Source organism: Salminus brasiliensis, chromosome 20 (assembly GCF_030463535.1).
Source record: "Salminus brasiliensis chromosome 20, fSalBra1.hap2, whole genome shotgun sequence".
NCBI lineage: Eukaryota > Metazoa > Chordata > Actinopteri > Characiformes > Bryconidae > Salminus > Salminus brasiliensis.
In genome coordinates this window covers 33,770,669-33,788,540 of record NC_132897.1, presented here as the reverse complement: position 1 = coordinate 33,788,540, position 17,872 = coordinate 33,770,669, and the positions used below count along the sequence as shown (strand labels likewise).

The 17,872-nt window shown below is 46.7% G+C and overlaps 1 protein-coding gene across 1 annotated transcript in view; it reads left to right on the top strand.

The window, feature by feature from the left end:
* Positions 1-17,872, top strand: part of sgsm1a (small G protein signaling modulator 1a) — a 57,509-nt gene that overhangs the window by 30,377 nt on the left and 9,260 nt on the right. Inside the window, exons 4-18 of the mRNA XM_072664452.1 lie at positions 1-87; positions 1,384-1,533; positions 1,771-1,838; positions 1,924-2,069; positions 5,901-6,038; positions 7,381-7,505; positions 8,295-8,362; positions 11,720-11,883; positions 12,980-13,109; positions 14,184-14,304; positions 14,678-14,742; positions 14,877-15,022; positions 16,059-16,187; positions 16,690-16,872; positions 17,599-17,670. The exon at positions 1-87 is cut by the window's left edge and continues 76 nt beyond it. Of these exons, the coding sequence (XP_072520553.1) occupies positions 1-87; positions 1,384-1,533; positions 1,771-1,838; positions 1,924-2,069; positions 5,901-6,038; positions 7,381-7,505; positions 8,295-8,362; positions 11,720-11,883; positions 12,980-13,109; positions 14,184-14,304; positions 14,678-14,742; positions 14,877-15,022; positions 16,059-16,187; positions 16,690-16,872; positions 17,599-17,670 (1,792 nt within the window). The remainder of the gene's footprint in view (positions 88-1,383; positions 1,534-1,770; positions 1,839-1,923; positions 2,070-5,900; positions 6,039-7,380; positions 7,506-8,294; positions 8,363-11,719; positions 11,884-12,979; positions 13,110-14,183; positions 14,305-14,677; positions 14,743-14,876; positions 15,023-16,058; positions 16,188-16,689; positions 16,873-17,598; positions 17,671-17,872) is intronic.

Here is a 17,872-nt window from a genome sequence, read left to right as displayed (position 1 = left end):
TCTCTTCACTAAAGTGGGGAAGAGCTTCCCCCCAGCCGAGGAGCTCTGCCGCAAAGCCCAGGAACTGGAGCAGCTCCTCGACAACAAGTGAGAAACCAGCCACGCCCTTAAGATTTTACAGCATACGGACAAAAGTATTGGGACACCTGTTCATTCCCAAATAAAGGGTACCCCATCTAGACAAGCTGTGTATGTGTGTGTGTGTGTGTGTGCGCATTCACACATTTGTGCCAGCAGTGGGTGCAGCTCAAAGTAGCCGAATGCATTGATTAGAAGGGGTGTCCACAAACTTTTGGACACATAGTGTATGTGTTTAGTATACAGTGTACCTTTAAAAGAAAGAAAAAAAAGAATTCTTCTACTCACGTAAGTATTCCCGTCAGGTACAGGCATGTTGACCAGGGATGTCCAAACTTTTGCACGCCGCTGTTCGTCCTTCAGCACGACTTCATATAGCTGCAACGCTGCAGTTGGTTGCTAAGGATGCAGGGTTGGGATTTGGGCCACCATCTTTAAATCACTCTGTACCACAGTTAGATGACACGACTGCAGTTTAGCCAATTTACTAGGAAATTACTGTGACAGTTTTTTAGTGTGCTGTGTGTGTGTGTGTGTTCATGTCAGCCTCTGCTTTCTCTAACGCTCCAGTGGAATATGTGCACTAAAGCTTTCAGCCAATTTAGCTGTAATTGTAACCAGGCAAAAAGCAGCCTTTCATCCAAGTATGTAATCCTTCAGTTTCTGTAGCATCAAAGACTGAGACACTTCCTTTCTTCTTTTCTTTCATCTTTTCTTTCTTCCTTTCATCTTTCTTTTTTTCCTCTCATCCTTTCTTCTTTTTTTTTTCCTTTCATCTTTTCTTTCATCTTTTTTTCTTCCTTCCTTCCTTTCTTTCCTTCTTTCTTCCTTTCATCTTTTCTTTCTTCATTTGTTTTTTTTCCTCTCATCCTTTCCTCTTTCTTTCTTCCTTTCATCTTTTCTTTCATCTTTTTCTTCCTTCCTTCCTTTCTTTCCTTCTTTCTTCCTTTCATCTTTTCTTTCTTCATTTGTTTTTTTTTTCCTCTCATCCTTTCTTCTTTCTTTCTTCCTTTCATCTTTTCTTACTTCCATTCATCTTTCTTTCTTTGTTCTTTTCTTACTTTTCTTTTAACTTTTTTCCTCTCTTCCTTTTTCTACTTCTTTCCTTTCTTCTTTTCTTCTTTTCTTCCTTTCTTCCTTCTTTCCTTTCTTCCTTCCTTTCATATTTTCTTGACTCGTTTCATCTTTCTTCTTTTTTAATTTTTTTTCTTTCTTTTCTTCTTTTTTTCCTTCCTTTCTTCCTTCCTTTCTTTCTTCTTTTCTTCATTTCTTCTTGTCTCCCCCTCCCCTTCTCCCCCTCCTCAGGCGCAGTCAGACACTTTCGTGCGACAGTTCACGCAAGCTTCCCAAACTGCCCAGCCTCTCCACGCAGGCCGGCCGGCACCTGTGGATCCGCACGGCTCTGATTGAGAAGGTGCTGGACAAAATCGTCCTGTACCTGGTGGAGAACAGCAGGTAGGGGACGGGGTGGAAACATTTAATTATGCTTCAGCTACTTTTTACGGGAAAGCACTGTAATGAGACAGGGATGTAGTCATGTGGACATATCATATCTAAGGACACAAAGTCTGGACGCTCCTGACAATTGCCATCAAGTTGGAGGAGGGATGGTCAGAGCCGAGACAACTGGTCATTTTAGCGTTTATTCCTGTGGTATTTTTGTATTTGACTGACTTTGATTCGTGGTTTCAGTAAGTTTTATGAAAAAGAAGCGGTTCTGATGGACCCGGTGGACGGCCCCATCCTGGCCTCGTTGTTAGGTATCAGCTTCATTCAGTTTCCTGTCAGTTTGTTTTCCATTAATTATTGACTAATGTCCTAATACTCATTACCCCTCTACCCCAGTGGGCCCGTGTGCGTTGGAGTACACCAAGATGAAGACGGCTGACCATTTCTGGACGGACCCTTCGGCTGATGAACTGGTGCAAAGGCACAGGATCCACAGCGCCCACTACAGGCAGGACTCGCCCACCAAGAGACCTGCCCTCTGTGTGAGTGGACAAGCCAGAAAGCCAGAAGATGATACTGTACAAGAGACTGTCGTTACACCAGTTATAGACCCAACAAACGATACCCAACACTATACCCAGTAGACTACACAGAGTACTTTACAATCAATGTCCAATACACTACCCAACACTGTACACCCAACACTATACCCAGTAGACTACACACAGTACCTTACAATGTCCAATACACTACCCAACACAGTACACCCAACACTATACCCAGTAGACTACACACAGTACCTTACAATGTCCAATACACTACCCAACACAGTACACCCAACACTATACCCAGTAGACTACACACAGTACCTTACAATGTCCAATACACTACCCAACACAGTACACCCAACACTATACCCAGTAGACTACACACAGTACCTTACAATGTCCAATACACTACCCAACACAGTACACCCAACACTATACCCAGTAGACTACACACAGTACTTTACAATGTCCAATACACTACCCAACACAGTACACCCAACACTATACCCAGTAGACTACACACAGTACTTTACAGTCAAAATCCAATAACCCAACACCCAACACTATACCCAGTAGACTACACACAGTACCTTACAATGTCCAATACACTACCCAACACTGTACACCCAACACTATACCCAGTAGACTACACACAGTACTTTACAATGTCCAATACACTACCCAACACAGTACACCCAACACTATACCCAGTAGACTACACACAGTACTTTACAGTCAAAATCCAATAACCCAACACCCAACACTATACCCAGTAGACTACAGACAGTACTTTACAATGTCCAATACACTACCCAACACACTACACACTATACCAACACACTATACCCAGTAGACTACACACAGTACTTTACAATGTCCAATACACTACCCAACACAGTACACTCAACACTATACACAGTAGACTACCCACTGCACTTTACAATCAATGTCCAATACACTAGCCAACACACTATACCCAGTAGAATACACACAGTACTTTACAATCAATGTCCAATACACTACCCAACACAGTACACTCAACACTATATACACAGTAGGCTACACACTGTACTTTACAATGTCCAATACACTACCAAACACACTACACGCTATACCCAACACACTATACCCAGTAGACTACACACAGTACTTTACAACGTCCAATACACTGCTAAACACACTACCCGCTATACCCAACACATTATACCCAGTAGACTACACACATTACTGTACAATCAATGTCCAGTACACTGCCAAACACACTACACGCTATACCCAGTAGACCACACACAGAACTATACAATGTCCAATACACTGCCAAACACACTAAATCCGGTAGACCACACACAGTACTGTACAATCAATGTCCAATACACTGCCAAACACACTAAATCCAGTAGACCACACACAGTACTGTACAATCAATGTCCAATACACTGCCAAACACACTAAATCCAGTAGACCACACACAGTACTGTACAATCAATGTCCAATACACTGCCAAACACACTACACGCTATACCCAACACACTATACCAAGTAGACTACCCACAGTACTTTACAATCAGTGTTCAATACACTGCCAAACACACTACACGCTATACCCAACACACTACAAACTATACCAAGTAACTACACACAGTACTTTACAATCAATGTCCAATACACTGCCAAACACACTACACGCTATACCTAGCACACTACCCAGCCATTATAACCTATATCCAGTACATCATACCCAACACGATGTCCAACACTCAACATACAGATATATATATATATACCCACGCAACATTCTACATCCAACACATTGTTCCCGGAGCACTGAACTTCATTTCCAACACTCTATTTCCACTCTGCATCCAATACCAAATACATTACACACTATACCCTACACATTACACCCAACGCTCCGCACTCAACATACTAAATCCAACATGCTATATGCATTACCCAACACTCTACATCCAGCACACTATACTTAGCACTGCAAAACCCTTACAAACTATAAACAGCCGTCTACAACCCACCACACATCGTACTCAGTACCAATCAAACACAGTACACCCAGCACTATACACAATATACCCAACACTAAGACCTAACAGCTATATCCTGTTTGTTAGTATCCAAGACCTGTAGCTAAAAACCCAGATTTCCCTACAGATCTGGCACCGGGTTTGAGCTACGATTTGTATCTTAATGGCCTGTAGCAAATTGCCTTGAGCTTGTCAAAGTACACAAATTCAATCTGGTTAACATGAAAAGCAAATGAGATCCGTGCTTCGAAACCTGCTGCCTAAGCCAATTCTTCCACTTCAATTACAGCAAAATAGAGCTTAACCACACGAAGGCATGCAGTGTCAGGCATTTTAAACGGGTCTGATGGAGAATAGACTGTACGCAATTTACCGTTGATGGACACCTACTAACAGCTGATAAGGTCAGTCTCTTGGATAATCCAATTGAATTCAGTCTCCTCTCTGGCCTGCACAGGATTTCACCCGCGGCCACAATCGAGTCCGTCTCTTTTAAAGTCTGCTCTCTCGTCTTCGTTGCTGAGATCTTTACGGACATGTGGGATCCTACAGATCAGTCTTCGAGAAATAAGCTTCTCTTATTGCGTAAAAAAGCACAATTAGCGGTTCATTTGTGGGTGTAAAGGCAGCTGCGGTGAGGCTGTTTATGTGTTTGGCTTTTGTTGATGTGGTGAGAGGCAGTGCGGCAAATGTGCTACTCCACTGAAGATCAGTGAAAGCCCACAGGAGTGTCTCCTCTTAGTATTTCCTGCCGGAGTCAGAAATTTACCTAAAAATGTTTCTAAACCTTTAAATCAAAGCCTTTAGCTGGAGTTTTGTAATTAATAGTAATGTGGTAGCTAACCAACTATATACTAAACTATAACCAGTTCAGCTGATCAGTCTTCAGTATTCTTTAACGTGTAAATCAAAGCCTTTAGCTACGATTTTCTAGATAATATTAGTAATGTAACTAATAGTAAGGTAGCTTAACTAAAGTAGCTAAAATATGACTAGTTTAGCTCATCAATTTAGTGTATTCCTAAACCTTTAAAAGTTAGTAACGTAAGTAATAGTAAGTTAGCTTACTAAAGTAGCTAAAATATGACCAGTTTAGCTAGTCAACCTAGTGTATTCCTAAACCTTTAAATCAAAGCTTTTAGCTATGATATATAGCTAATTGCTAATTGCTTCCTGAGGTAGCTAACTAACTATGTACCCAAATCTGACTAGTTTAGCTGGTCAGTCGTGTGTATTCACGTCTATGGTTATGTAGCTTTTCCCTAAGCTAGGATGACTTCCACCTAGCGTACATGTCGGACTGTATAATAATCAGCTGCATGTTTCTACACTCATTCTGAGGACGTCCAAATACTTTTTTCCATTTTCCTGCGTCTTGCTCAAGGGAGTTTGATCATTTTGTATGCTTTGAGGGTCTCTCCGTCTTCTACTCCTCTTTGGAGAGTTTCTCTCCTCCTGCTGTTCTTCCCTCGCTCCATAACAACCTCCCTGGCAGTGCACATCACTTCTTAAAACCCGGTGGCCATGGCAACGGGGCGGACACACAGCAGAACGTGGCTTGGGGCCAGAGATGGACAGATATTATATGAGACCTCATGCAGTTTGTTCTCTAATGCACCATTACCCACACTTCTATAACGCAGAGTCAGTAGATGATGAAGCAGAGCAAGAGTGACGCCTGTGTGTAAATATGAGTGTACTTTTATGTTTCTTTTTTTTTTTGCTGAAGGGAACTGCATATGCTGCACTGCCTCACATTTAGGTTTTATTATTTATGTGCATGCAGATTCAGAAGAGGCATTCCAGCAGCAGCATGGATGAACGCCCATCTCCATCACCTTCTGCAAGGGACTACGTGGAGTCACTGCACCAGAACTCACGAGCCACGCTGCTTTTCGGCAAGAACAACGTCCTTGTACAGCCGGTAATACGTACATCCCTCAGACACAGTTACACCAACAGCATACATCTCTCAGACACAGTTACACCAACAGCATTCATCTCTTAGACACAGTTACACCAACACATTCATCACTCAGACACAGTTACACCAACAGCATTCATCTCTTAGACACAGTTACACCAACACATTCATCACTCAGACACAGTTACACCAACAGCATTCATCTCTTAGACACAGTTACACCAACACATTCATCACTCAGACACAGTTACACCAACAGCATTCATCTCTTAGACACAGTTACACCAACACATCCATCACTCAGACACAGTTACACCAACAGCATCCATCACTCAGACACAGTTACACCAACAGCATTCATCTCTCAGACACAGTTACACCAACAGCATTCATCTCTCAGACACAGTTACACCAACAGCATTCATCTCTCAGACACAGTTACACCAACAGCATACATCTCTCAGACACAGTTACACCAACACATCCATCACTCAGACACAGTTACACCAACACATCCATCCCTCAGACATGGTTACACCAGCACAGTGATCACCAGCAGCACATTCATCTCTCAGACACAGTTACACCAACACATCCATCCCTCAGACACGGTTACACCAGCAACACCATCCATTCCTCAGACAGTTACACCAGCAACACCATCCATCACAGTTACACCAACACATCCATCCCTCAGACACAGTTACACCAACAGCATCCATCACTCAGACACAGCTACACCCGCAAAACCATCCATCCCTCAGACAGCAACAACAGCCAACCCAGCCACCTCTGTGCAAGGCTACATTGACCAGCCAGCCTTTGACACCTCATTCTGCCAGACACCATTCACACAAAATCAATCGGACTACACCTTCAATCAGACGTACAGAACACCCTTCTCATAACACAAAATCTCAAGCAGACTCCACACCAAGCTCTCAGGCAGAAATCGGTGCACTATTCACACACAAAAAATCATTCACATTAAATGAGTACAACCACAAACATCTGTCAGCCGAGCTCCGTTCCTCTCCCTCCCACAGAGCCATTAATAATGAAAGCACGAGCACGACGGCAAATGAGCATCTTCCAGTGCGGTACAAATGATGAATAATGAATGGCAGAACAGCTGCATCATTCATCCAGCGGTAACCTTAGAAGGGCTGGCGAAAGGAATGGTTATACAACGCGCTGTGTGGCCTACATTTATGGATGCCGCCATTTTTCAGATGGTTTTTGATCAGGCTTGGAGATTTCGCTGCAAGTTCATAGCGTCAGGATTCAGAACGCTCTAGGCTGCTGCTTTTAAAACCTGGTTGTCCTGCTGTCGCTTTCTCAGAGGGACGACATGGAGGCGATCCCAGGGTACCTCTCTCTGCACCAGACGGCCGAAGCTATGGCACTGAAGTGGACGCCCAATCAGCTGATGAACGGCTCTGTGGGAGACCTGGACTATGAGAAGAGGTGAGGCCCGGAATTAATGGGCTTGTTGCCCAACACTATCACCCGGGATGCATTCATGGCCTGTATCCCTGCTGATACTCAGCAGTAACTCCCTCCTTACCGCAGTGATACTTTCCCACATGACTTCAGTCCAGCGGGTTGGTGTTGCTAGGTGTCCACCAGTCACAACACTGCTAGTCATAGGGGTCATTTCCAGGGTGGAAGGAGGGGTCAATATGTTAAATTCTGAAAATAATTAGTTCTCATGCTTTAAATCACCGTTAACCTTTTAAACCCTACGCAGCTAACATGTCCACATGGGGCCTTTATGGGTAGTCCAACTGGGAACATATTGATGCCCACCAGGAGGGGTTAAAAACATGGGCCCTATCTGGGTTATGCCCTCCATATGGGTGCTAGATGGTACCCATGTGAGGTTAAGTTGGGCTGTAAGGATGGGGCCCCAACTACCGAGGTGTTAGCATGGCCTGGCTCCCTTAGTGGTGCTGGACTTTGTTCCAGATTTTGTGATTGTATATTGTCTTCTGTGCTAGAACCAGGGCTATAGCTATCTGTTAGCATTGTGCTAACTGCAAGTTTTAAGTTTAATGGTGTGGCGAGGCTGATCTGATTTTGAGATTTAATCAATTTGTCAAGATGAGCCAACAGGAGATCGTTCAAGGGCTCACTCATCGGTCACATAGTGGTCTCTCACTTTACGAGAAATGGATATTGATAACATGATCTGGTGTTATTGCAATTTAATCAGGTTGGATGTTATTGACTGTGCGCTCTGCTGCTTTCCTGCAGTGTGTACTGGGACTACGCCATGACTATTCGTTTGGAGGAGATTGTGTATCTGCACTGTCACCAGCAGGGTAAGTTACACCAGAAAACAACAGTAAGACTTCACTAGAAACCCTGCTGCACAACATTGACATAACCATGCAAGTAACATGCCATGACAGAGGTCGTATCGCTGTTACCGGTTAGTAGGAATGTCCCCGATCCCGATTTTAAAGAAATACTTCTGTGGAAAAATCAAATAAACAGGAGTATGACCTGTTACTGGTTGCAGGTGTTTGAGACAAAAGTATTGGGACACCTGCTCATTTATTGCTTCTTCCAAAATTAAGGGCGTTAATGTAACGGCTCACCCAGAGAAGGAATCAAACTTGGGAGGTGTTGGTCATTGCTTGGTTTCCTCCCCACAGAAGAAAAGTAACTGGAGTTCCAAAAAAAGAGGAAAGGGACAAAAAGAGAGACAAAGATGGGGGTTCTGGAAGACAGAACCTCTTTCTGTCTTCCAGAAAGAGGTTTCCCAATGACAAATAGACAAAAAGAAAGAGTGACAAAGATAGGGAGGACACTGGTTTCCTCCAGAAAGAGATTTCCCAAAGACAAATGGACCAACAGAAAGAGACAAAGACAGGAGGACATTGGTTTCCTCCTTAAAGAAATTTCCTAAAGACAAGGGGACAAACAAAAAGATGGGGAATATACTGGTTTCATCCCCACAGAAATAAAGTAACTGGGTTCTAAAAAGAGGAAAGGGACAAAAGGAGAGACAAAAATGGGGAGGACACTGGTTTTCTTCCAGAAAGAGGTTTCCCAAAGACAAAGGGACAAAAAGAAAGAGAGACAAAGATGGTAAGGACACTGGTTTCCTCCCCACATAAGAAAATTATTGAACTAATGAAGAAATAACAGACTCAAGAGTGAAGCTGAGGAGGGGCATAAAAATTCAACTCTCTACCGTTATGGGCTGTTATCTCGTGGCCCAAACTAGAGACAAAGACACAGCATTGTGTCTCTGTGTTCTCCCCTCATAAAGCCCTTTGTCCAGGTGTTGGACTTTGGGCTTGATTGGCTCCAGAAGCCACCCATTGCCTCCCTCCGGTGGCCGGAGACGGCCTAGTTCTGGAGCCAGCCCTTACAATTGTCTCTACTGTCCAGGGAAGAAGGCTTTCTACTTGATTTTGGAGGAGCATTGCTGTGAGGATTTGATTGCATTCAGCATCAAGAGCGTTAAAGTTAGTGAGATCAGGATGTCACCTGCTTTGGCATGGGAATGGCATGGTTATGTCAACTGGGTTCCATGTTGGCTCCATATATGGATGCCCAATAGGGTCCCACCAGGGTCAGGGATGGGACCCATGTGAGATTAGGATGGTACAGGCCCATGCCCACATGGAACCCACCTAGCCCACGTTTTCCCACATGAGCATGTTGGCTGGGAAGGCTATGAAACTGCCATGCCTTGCCCATGGTCCGTGAAAAGCACCCAAAGAAACGTGTTGCTTCAGAGGGTTTCGAGAGGATTCGGCTAGAACCCCGGAGGAGCAGGAGGAGATGTATGAATCAAGCTGCGTTGGCTTAATGAAACCCCTTGGGTCTCTCTCAGATTCACAGCTTTAAATCCGCAATTATCACTTGCCTTATTCCACCCGGCCAACACAGCGTAGGCAGGAATTGCTGTTAGCGCATTTAAAGCCACTTCTCTCAGATTAAGAGGCAGAAAATATTTGGACAGGATGGGTGCCATCAACATCAGCCCCTCCGAGATAGACGAGGGTTTAGGTTTCATTCGCTTAAATTGAATTTCATTTCCTTTCTTGAGCTCCAGTTATGAGGTTTGTGTGTTTTTTTATACCGGTAACATTTTCATAATCTTCTGGCTGCTTCTTCTGGTGAGGGTCATGGTGGAGGCAGGGAAATAAGGCCAATCCAATCTTCGTTGTTTCGGCAATCGACACCCAGCTCAAAATGTGACATAGGATACCTCCAGCGGGTTTTGGATCTGCGTCATGGCCTCCGTCCAGTGGGTACCAGTACCAGAGGGCATCCTAATAAGGTGCCCAAACGACCTCAACTGGCTCCTCTTATATGGAGAAGATGAAGACTTACAACCAGTAGACCAAGAGTGTCCCTTCCACGGACCAGTACAGTGCCTCCAGCTCTGCTGATGTTCGTCGGGCTCTTGTTCCTTTTTCCACCCCTTTGTGAGCGAGATCCTGTGGTGCTTGAAGGTCTTATTCCCTCACCCGGCAGGAGCATCCCACTTTCGTCCAGGGGAGGTCCACACATCATCTGCAAACAACAGAGATGTTACAAGATGCACCACTTGACGGAGACGGACACCTCAAAAGCGACCCTGCAACCCCGTACTCCAGCAGCACCTCCTGTCGCATGGGCTCTTTCAAGGATCTCGGGACACCTTGTGGTTGAATGAACTTTTTAAGGGCAAAATCACTGGGAGTTCGTTCTCTCTGTAGGGTCACCCAAGGTGGACAGGCCCCGTGGGGATAGATCAGCTCCACTAGAACCCCATTGAGAGACACCAGGAGGATCCAAGGGTACCCTTCTTTTGAGTAGGGTTACCTACACAACCTAACACCCACCACTGGAACCAGGCCTAAAGGGACTTGTCCAAGAAGGACATAAAGCCATGTTGTGGGCTTGAAGGATTTGGGGTCGGGGGCGTATGTAAGGGGTAGGGTAGGATGGAGTTGTGCCTAGGGAGTCGCTGGAGTTGCGCTGAGGAACACGGAAATACGGGAATTGATCGATACGCTTTGAAACTTCTAACAGTGTTTGAGTAGTACGTCCGAGTCTTGTAGGGTCGGACGTGGAGTCCAGGCGTATTCATTTCCCCTGCTTCGAGCCTTTTAACTTAATACTGGACGTGCTGACAGAGATCTGTAGGTCATGGTTCGGTGGCAGGGGACGGCAACGGACAAGAACGAAGAAAAATGAAGTTAAGCTTAATCGCATTCCAGCCCGGTCAGTTTGTCAGTTTCCAGAGATTAATCTGATTCTCAGGTTTGATTCAGGTCAGAAATTGGTATTGAATTTCATCCCCTGAGCTGAAGCTGGTCATAAATGACATTGGCACTGTATTATTAGGTACACTGATAACACACATTGAGGAGGTCCTCTACTACAGGACCTCTGAAGGCATCCTGTAGTACATGGACACCTTCAGATGTTAGCGGCAGATCGTGGGACCTCTATGTTTTTCTTCCTTGGAGCACTTTTGGTAGGTACTGACCACTGCATCCCAGGAACACCCCACAAGACCTGATGCCTTAGGTTTTGGAGAGGTTCGTCTAGGACATCACAGATTGGTTCTTCAGTTGACCCCACATCTTCAAGAACGGACTGTTCACTTGCTGCCTTGATGATGTGTGTTAAAGGTATGGCTGATCGGTGTTTGTTATGTCTGTGTGTTGCAGTGGACAGCGGTGGGACAGTGGTGCTGGTCAGTCAGGACGGCATCCAGAGGCCTCCGCTGCGTTTCCCACGGGGCGGACACCTCCTGCAGTTCCTGTCGTGCTTGGAGAACGGCTTGCTGCCTCACGGCCAGCTGGACCCTCCGCTGTGGTCGCAGAGGGGGAAGGTCAGTCGGTCAGTCAGTCTTGCGCTAGCTGGACATCAAAGGAAGGGACACGGCCATGTCCACCAATATTATTATATTAATACAATCTGACCCCAGATGCCGTCAATCAGCCAAGTAATATTCACTATCTGATGTGTGCTTCTTTAGTCTAGAACAAGAGATGCTAGGCTAACGTGGCTAACAAACACTGGATTTAGACTGTCACCAATCTCACCTTCGCTCTCAAAACATTACATTACGAAATCGTCTATAGCCTCGCTCCTTCTGGGTGGATAGGATGGCCCTAAAGAGACACTATCTGTCCAAATGTTTGTGGTCACCTCTTTCTAAATAATGCATTCAGCTACTGTACGTTGCGCATATTGCTGACACTAAGGTGCAGCACTGTCTAGTCGCTGTAGAGAATTACTGCCAATAGAATAGGACTCTCTGGAGCAGATCAGCAAGCAAACGATCGCCCAGCTTAGATCGGTCTATCAAATCCTCACAGCAATACTCCTCCAAAATCTAGTAGAAAGCCGTCTTCCCTGGACAGTAGAGACGGTTACTCCAACAAAAGCAGGATCAACTCCTTTTTAATACCCTTGAAGAAGCAGTGAATGAGCAGGAGTCCCAATACTTTTGTCCATATAGTGTACCTTTGAGTGTACTGCCATCAGCCCACCTGTTTATTTCCAGTGCTGCTCATGTATTCATTCCAAGACTGTAAAAAGTGTGCACTCAGCCAGGCGAGTACCGTAGTGCGGCTAAATCACTAAATACGTTTAATTATCCGCTTTGCTTTTCACACAAAGCTGACAAACGCCTTCGGGCCGTCAGAGCGGGACCAAAGCTGCCTGCATCACATTTTCTGTAATTGAAATCTCCCCTCTCCCTGCACATATTACCAAATTGCGCACTCGCTAATGAATTCCGCTGCTTATGAAAATGCCCTGAGGGGCTCAGAGTAATCGGGCCATTAGACGTCTTCGGGTCGTTTGGAAGTCTTTGGGGCGTCAGAACTCTAAATTACTTACCAGAGCACATTTCGGCTCTTTGCCTTCCGTTCTTCGGTTTGCTGAGCTGACGTCAAGCGTGTATTTGTGTGTCTGTACAGGGGAAAGTGTTTCCTAAGCTGAGGAAGAGAGGCCCCCAGGGATCCACGGACTCCGTCTCGGACAAGGAGGAGGACGAGGCCACGGATTACGTCTTCCGCATTATCTTCCCCAACAGCCAGTCTGAGTTTGGTGAGCGTGTAGATCAGTGCCCGACCAGGCCAGTGTTTTATAGTGGCATGCAAACGTCTGGCCACTCCTGCTCAAAATTTCTATGGGACGCTGGCACTATGACCAGAGGTGTCGCGAGTTCGAATCCCGGGTCATGCTGCTTCAGCATGCCATCAGCAGCCGGAGCCGGAGAGAGCACTATTGGCCGTGCTCTCCTGTTGGACTCAATGTCAAGTTTTCAAGCCTGTGCATTTGCATGCCACTGTACCCTGGAGCTACACCTACCAATTAGCCTAAATCCCCACCCTCAAGTTCAGTTGTCTATACTTATGCCACATGCATTTCTGTGTTTATGTTTATGTTTATTTATAAGCATCACATCAACCCTGTTCATCTTCATGGCAGTGCTGCCCCTCATTATTGATGTATCAATTCCAGTGACTGTGGCCCAGTCTTCCAGTCCACCAGGGGGCGCCACCGTGCTGTCCCACTCTTTCTCCCTGTTCCCCAGCACCGGGAGGCAGCAGAGCCCCAGGCGGCAGACAGTAGTGATCCCCAAACGCTTCTGCAGCTGCCCGAACGAGCCCCAGTCGCCCGACGGATCGCTAGCAGGGTCCCCCGCCTCCCCCGGCTGTAACGTTTACCCTCCCGAAAGCTTTTCCATTCGCTAATGCTCGCTTCCGCTGGTGGCGTAATCACTCTGCGGTGGAATTCAGTGACCCCTTGCCTGAGCCTGGTCAAAGCCGGCCTAATTAAACAAACGCCTGCAAGGCTAAAGCTAGAAACAATGACACTGACCTGGGTGCGGGACAGATAAGCTGTTTTTTTTAATCCTTGATAAGCAGGTGTCCAAAAACATTTGTCCAAGTAGTGAACTAGTCAGGCCCTGGTCATTAGAATACCAGATGTTACTAGCACATCCCTTCTGTGCAGACGTTTGTTTAAATCGCAAAATTTCCACCAATCGGGTCTTGATTCTAAATACTCCAGGTTTACTAATCGGGTTCTGGCTAATCGCCTAGCGCCTAGCTTTCTTCTTTGGCACCTTGCACCTACTGTCGAGACGTGTAATCGATCTGTCATTGTGTTTTCCAGCTGCTCCAGAGTTGATCGAGCAGGGGCCGACCCTGTGGCAACCGAGGAAGTCCTCCTGCTCTTCCTGCTCCCAGGGCAGCTTCTCCGATGGAGCGCCCCCTAATGGCTGCAACCATGAGAGGTCAGCTCTCTCCCCCCCCCCCCCACCCCTACCAAGTAACCAACAGTTCCCATAAAAACATACATGACTTAAACTTACAAGACCATCCTTTATAGCTGCTTTATAGCTCCCCCACCCCAGTCCAGGGAATCAAACCAGCAACCTTCTGGTGCCAAGCTTGCTGATTTTACACGATTTCTAAGATTAGCAGTTAGCATTAGCTGCTGCAGCCTTTTGCCGTTCTCTTCCAGAACGGACTTACTTGCTGTATATGTTCTACGGAAGGTGCCTGTTAGCTACCCACTGTAGCCGATGTATTAGTATTGATGGAACACATTTGGAAGTAAATATTGTGTCCCCAAATGACCAAACCTGTCGTTGTCGTCCTTTACAGAGCCCCTCTGAAGCTCCTCTGCGACAACATGAAGTATCAGATCATCTCCAGAGCTTTTTATGGATGTACGTGTGGAGCGCTCCTCCATCTGTGGACACACACACACACCGCACACAACCTGTAACCTGTAGCTGTTGGCAGTCACTTTTGCTGAAACCTAAGGCCTGCACGTGTCTGTGTGTGTGCTTGTGTCCCTTAGGGCTGGCGTACTGCCGCCACCTGTCCACGGTGCGTATCCACCTGTCTGCTCTGGTCAATCACACCATCGTGGAGCCTGATGTACCACATGACGCATACGGGGGTCTGAGCGCAGACGTGTGGCGCAAATTCCTGCAGGACTGCAGCGTACGTACGCCAGGGGACGCCAGGGGACGCCAGGGGACACCCCTTCTTATTGACTGTATACAGCTACTTTAAGTTGCACCCATTGCTGACACAGATGTGCAAATGCACATACACACACAGATTGTCTAGTACCTGTAGAGAAGTACTGCCCCATGCCTAATGCCAGTGGAGCAGTGGACCTGCGTTGTCTGGTTGGTTCTCGATCCAGTACTTTTGGGATGAATTGGGGAGGTAGGGATGAGTGAGGTGAGGTGGGGTTGGGGATCACGCAACATCCAGACCTCACTAACGCTGCTCTTGCCTTTGTCCCTCAGTACAGACAGTTGCTCCAGCATAAGCAGGATAAGCTCTTTTCAATAGCCTTGATTTCAGAAGAAACCATGAATGAGCAGGTGTCCCAATACTTTTGCCCTCATAGTGTTTATACACTCAGTGCTGTACTCAGCCACACACTCCCTTGGCAAAACCCTTTGCAAAATTGTCATGCGTCCCCATGTCCCCACAGTATCTGCGCTCCATCACCCAAACTGATCTGTTTATCAGCGCAGACGTTGATCCACCAGTCTGGAGCCCCAGGCCTGCTCCTCCCGCCTCTCATGCATATTCATCACCCTCTACACATCGCTGCGATTAGTCACACACACATACAATATGTGCGGATGACTAACGCAGAGCCGCTGGGCCGTCTCATCAGAGCAGACATCTTCCCAAAGTGTTTCTGAACAATGGGGAACGAAGCGCCTCTTTCAAACCGGGCTCCGTCAGTCATCTCTTTGTTCTGCGCCACAAAAAAAACCTCTCTATTGGTTTATCTCTCCATTTGAGGCAGCGAGTCACACTGACTCGACGTTCGCAGAGTCATGAGTGATGAGCCGAGACCACCTGTGAGACCTTGCAGGTGCAAAGAAGCTATAGAATCACTGATTAGGCAACATACACGATATGGACAAAAGTATTGGGACACTTGCTCATTTCGTTGTTTCTTCTGAATGTTGAAGTAAAAAGGCGGTTCAACTGACCGAGTTATGCCACGCAGGCTTATGACGAGAAGGAGCTGCTGCGGCTGGTGTACTTCGGAGGCGTGGAGCCGTCTCTGCGTAAGGAGGTCTGGCCCTTCCTCCTGGGCCACTACCAGTTTGGGATGACCGAGAGCGACAGAAAAGAGGTCAGTGTGCGATTCTTGGGTCCTTCCCTTTAGACCACCAACCTTCGCTCCTTGCTACAGTCATGTTCAGATGTTCTGAAGACTTGGACTGGCTGGAGCAAGCTCCAGAAGACGTACGGTCAGACGTTATGGTCGAACCAAGCGTCTTGTGGGGTGGTCAGCAGCTGCAAAAGGTTGTCCAAGAAAGGGCAACTGGCAGGACTTAAGGGATCTTTTGCTGACATCTTGGTGCCAGAGCTGCAGGACACCTTTAGAGGTCTTGTGAAGTCCCTGCCTTGAGGGGTCAGATTTGTCCTGGTGGCTCGAGCAGTCTGTAACTGTCACATATAGTATTGCAGTTAGTGGACCTTTATTGTGGGGCTATAAACTAGATGGACTTCATAAAGTGACCAGTGTCTTTCAGTTTTTGTTTAATTAACCAGCATTGAACCCATTAACCTTTGACCTGATCGCTTGCATCCACTTAAACCCCTGACCCCCGAGTTGGCTGTGACCCCTGCAGGTGGACGACCAGGTGCGGGCATGCTATGAGCAGACGATGAGCGAATGGTTAGGATGTGAGGCCATCGTCCGCCAGAGAGAGAAGGAGCAGCATGCTGTGGCCCTGGCCAAGTGCTCGTCTGGGGCCAGCATGGACAGCACCGGTCAGAGGATGCTGCACCGCGATTCCACCATCAGCAACGAGGTATCCAGACGCACCTCCTGCAGTCCTAATTACTTGTTGAGAAGTGAAGGACCATGACCCAAGAAATGTGGGTCTTTTAAAGACCCTGGGAAGTTAAATATTCTGGCTCTGGCTCCTCTCAGCCCCCATTGTAAATGTACAAAGTATGTCCTATGACCATTTTCCCAAGGTCTAATAAATGTCTTTAACAAGTATTGCTCTCCTCTCGATCTGGAATGGGCGCCCCCTAAAAGTGGGTCAGGTTTACATCGTCATATCCCATGACCAATCACAAGGTTAACGTGGCTCCGCCCCCTCTTTATCTATATATGGGATGGCAACTCTGTTACCGATATCAGAACCACAGTAGCCCCCAAGGCTGTGTTCGTGGCCATGGTAACGCAAACACATTTTAGAGGACAGCCGGTCACGCACGTTCATTAGAATATTAAGACCACGCCCAGTCTGTCCTCAAAGGGTGGTCTGATGAGTGCATTTTAGTCAGAAAGTCCCTCCAAAGCTCTCTGCGCCCCTGAAGACAGTTCACACCGTTATTTACCGACTCGTGCTGACCCCTGGTGGCCGGACGTTGCCTTACATTAGGGGTGGGCAATTCCGGTCTGCATAGTTTTGTGCTGTTCCTGCTCAGGCGCACTGACACAGACTGATCGCCAGGTCTAGTAGGTCTGTCCACTCGCTGCCTTACATGTCCTGTATTCACACGAGTCTTTGTTCCTCCGTTTTCAGTCTTCTCAGAGCTGTAGCTCAGACAGGCAGAGGGATGCTCGTCTACAGAGTGATTCCAGCAGCAGCACACAGGTAAATGACAGTGTGCGTAGGGTTACCTCATAGGTAAGTCTCACACTGGCCAAAAATCGTCGTAAACACTGGATCGTGTTGCATGTTTGGAATGCGTACTGGTGCTGCTTCTAAACAGGCGTTCCCTACCCCCACACTGTCCCTGCTAGTTCTTCACTTCCCTAAGCCCCTTCCCCCGGAGTAGTCGGCTTCCCTTTGGCTT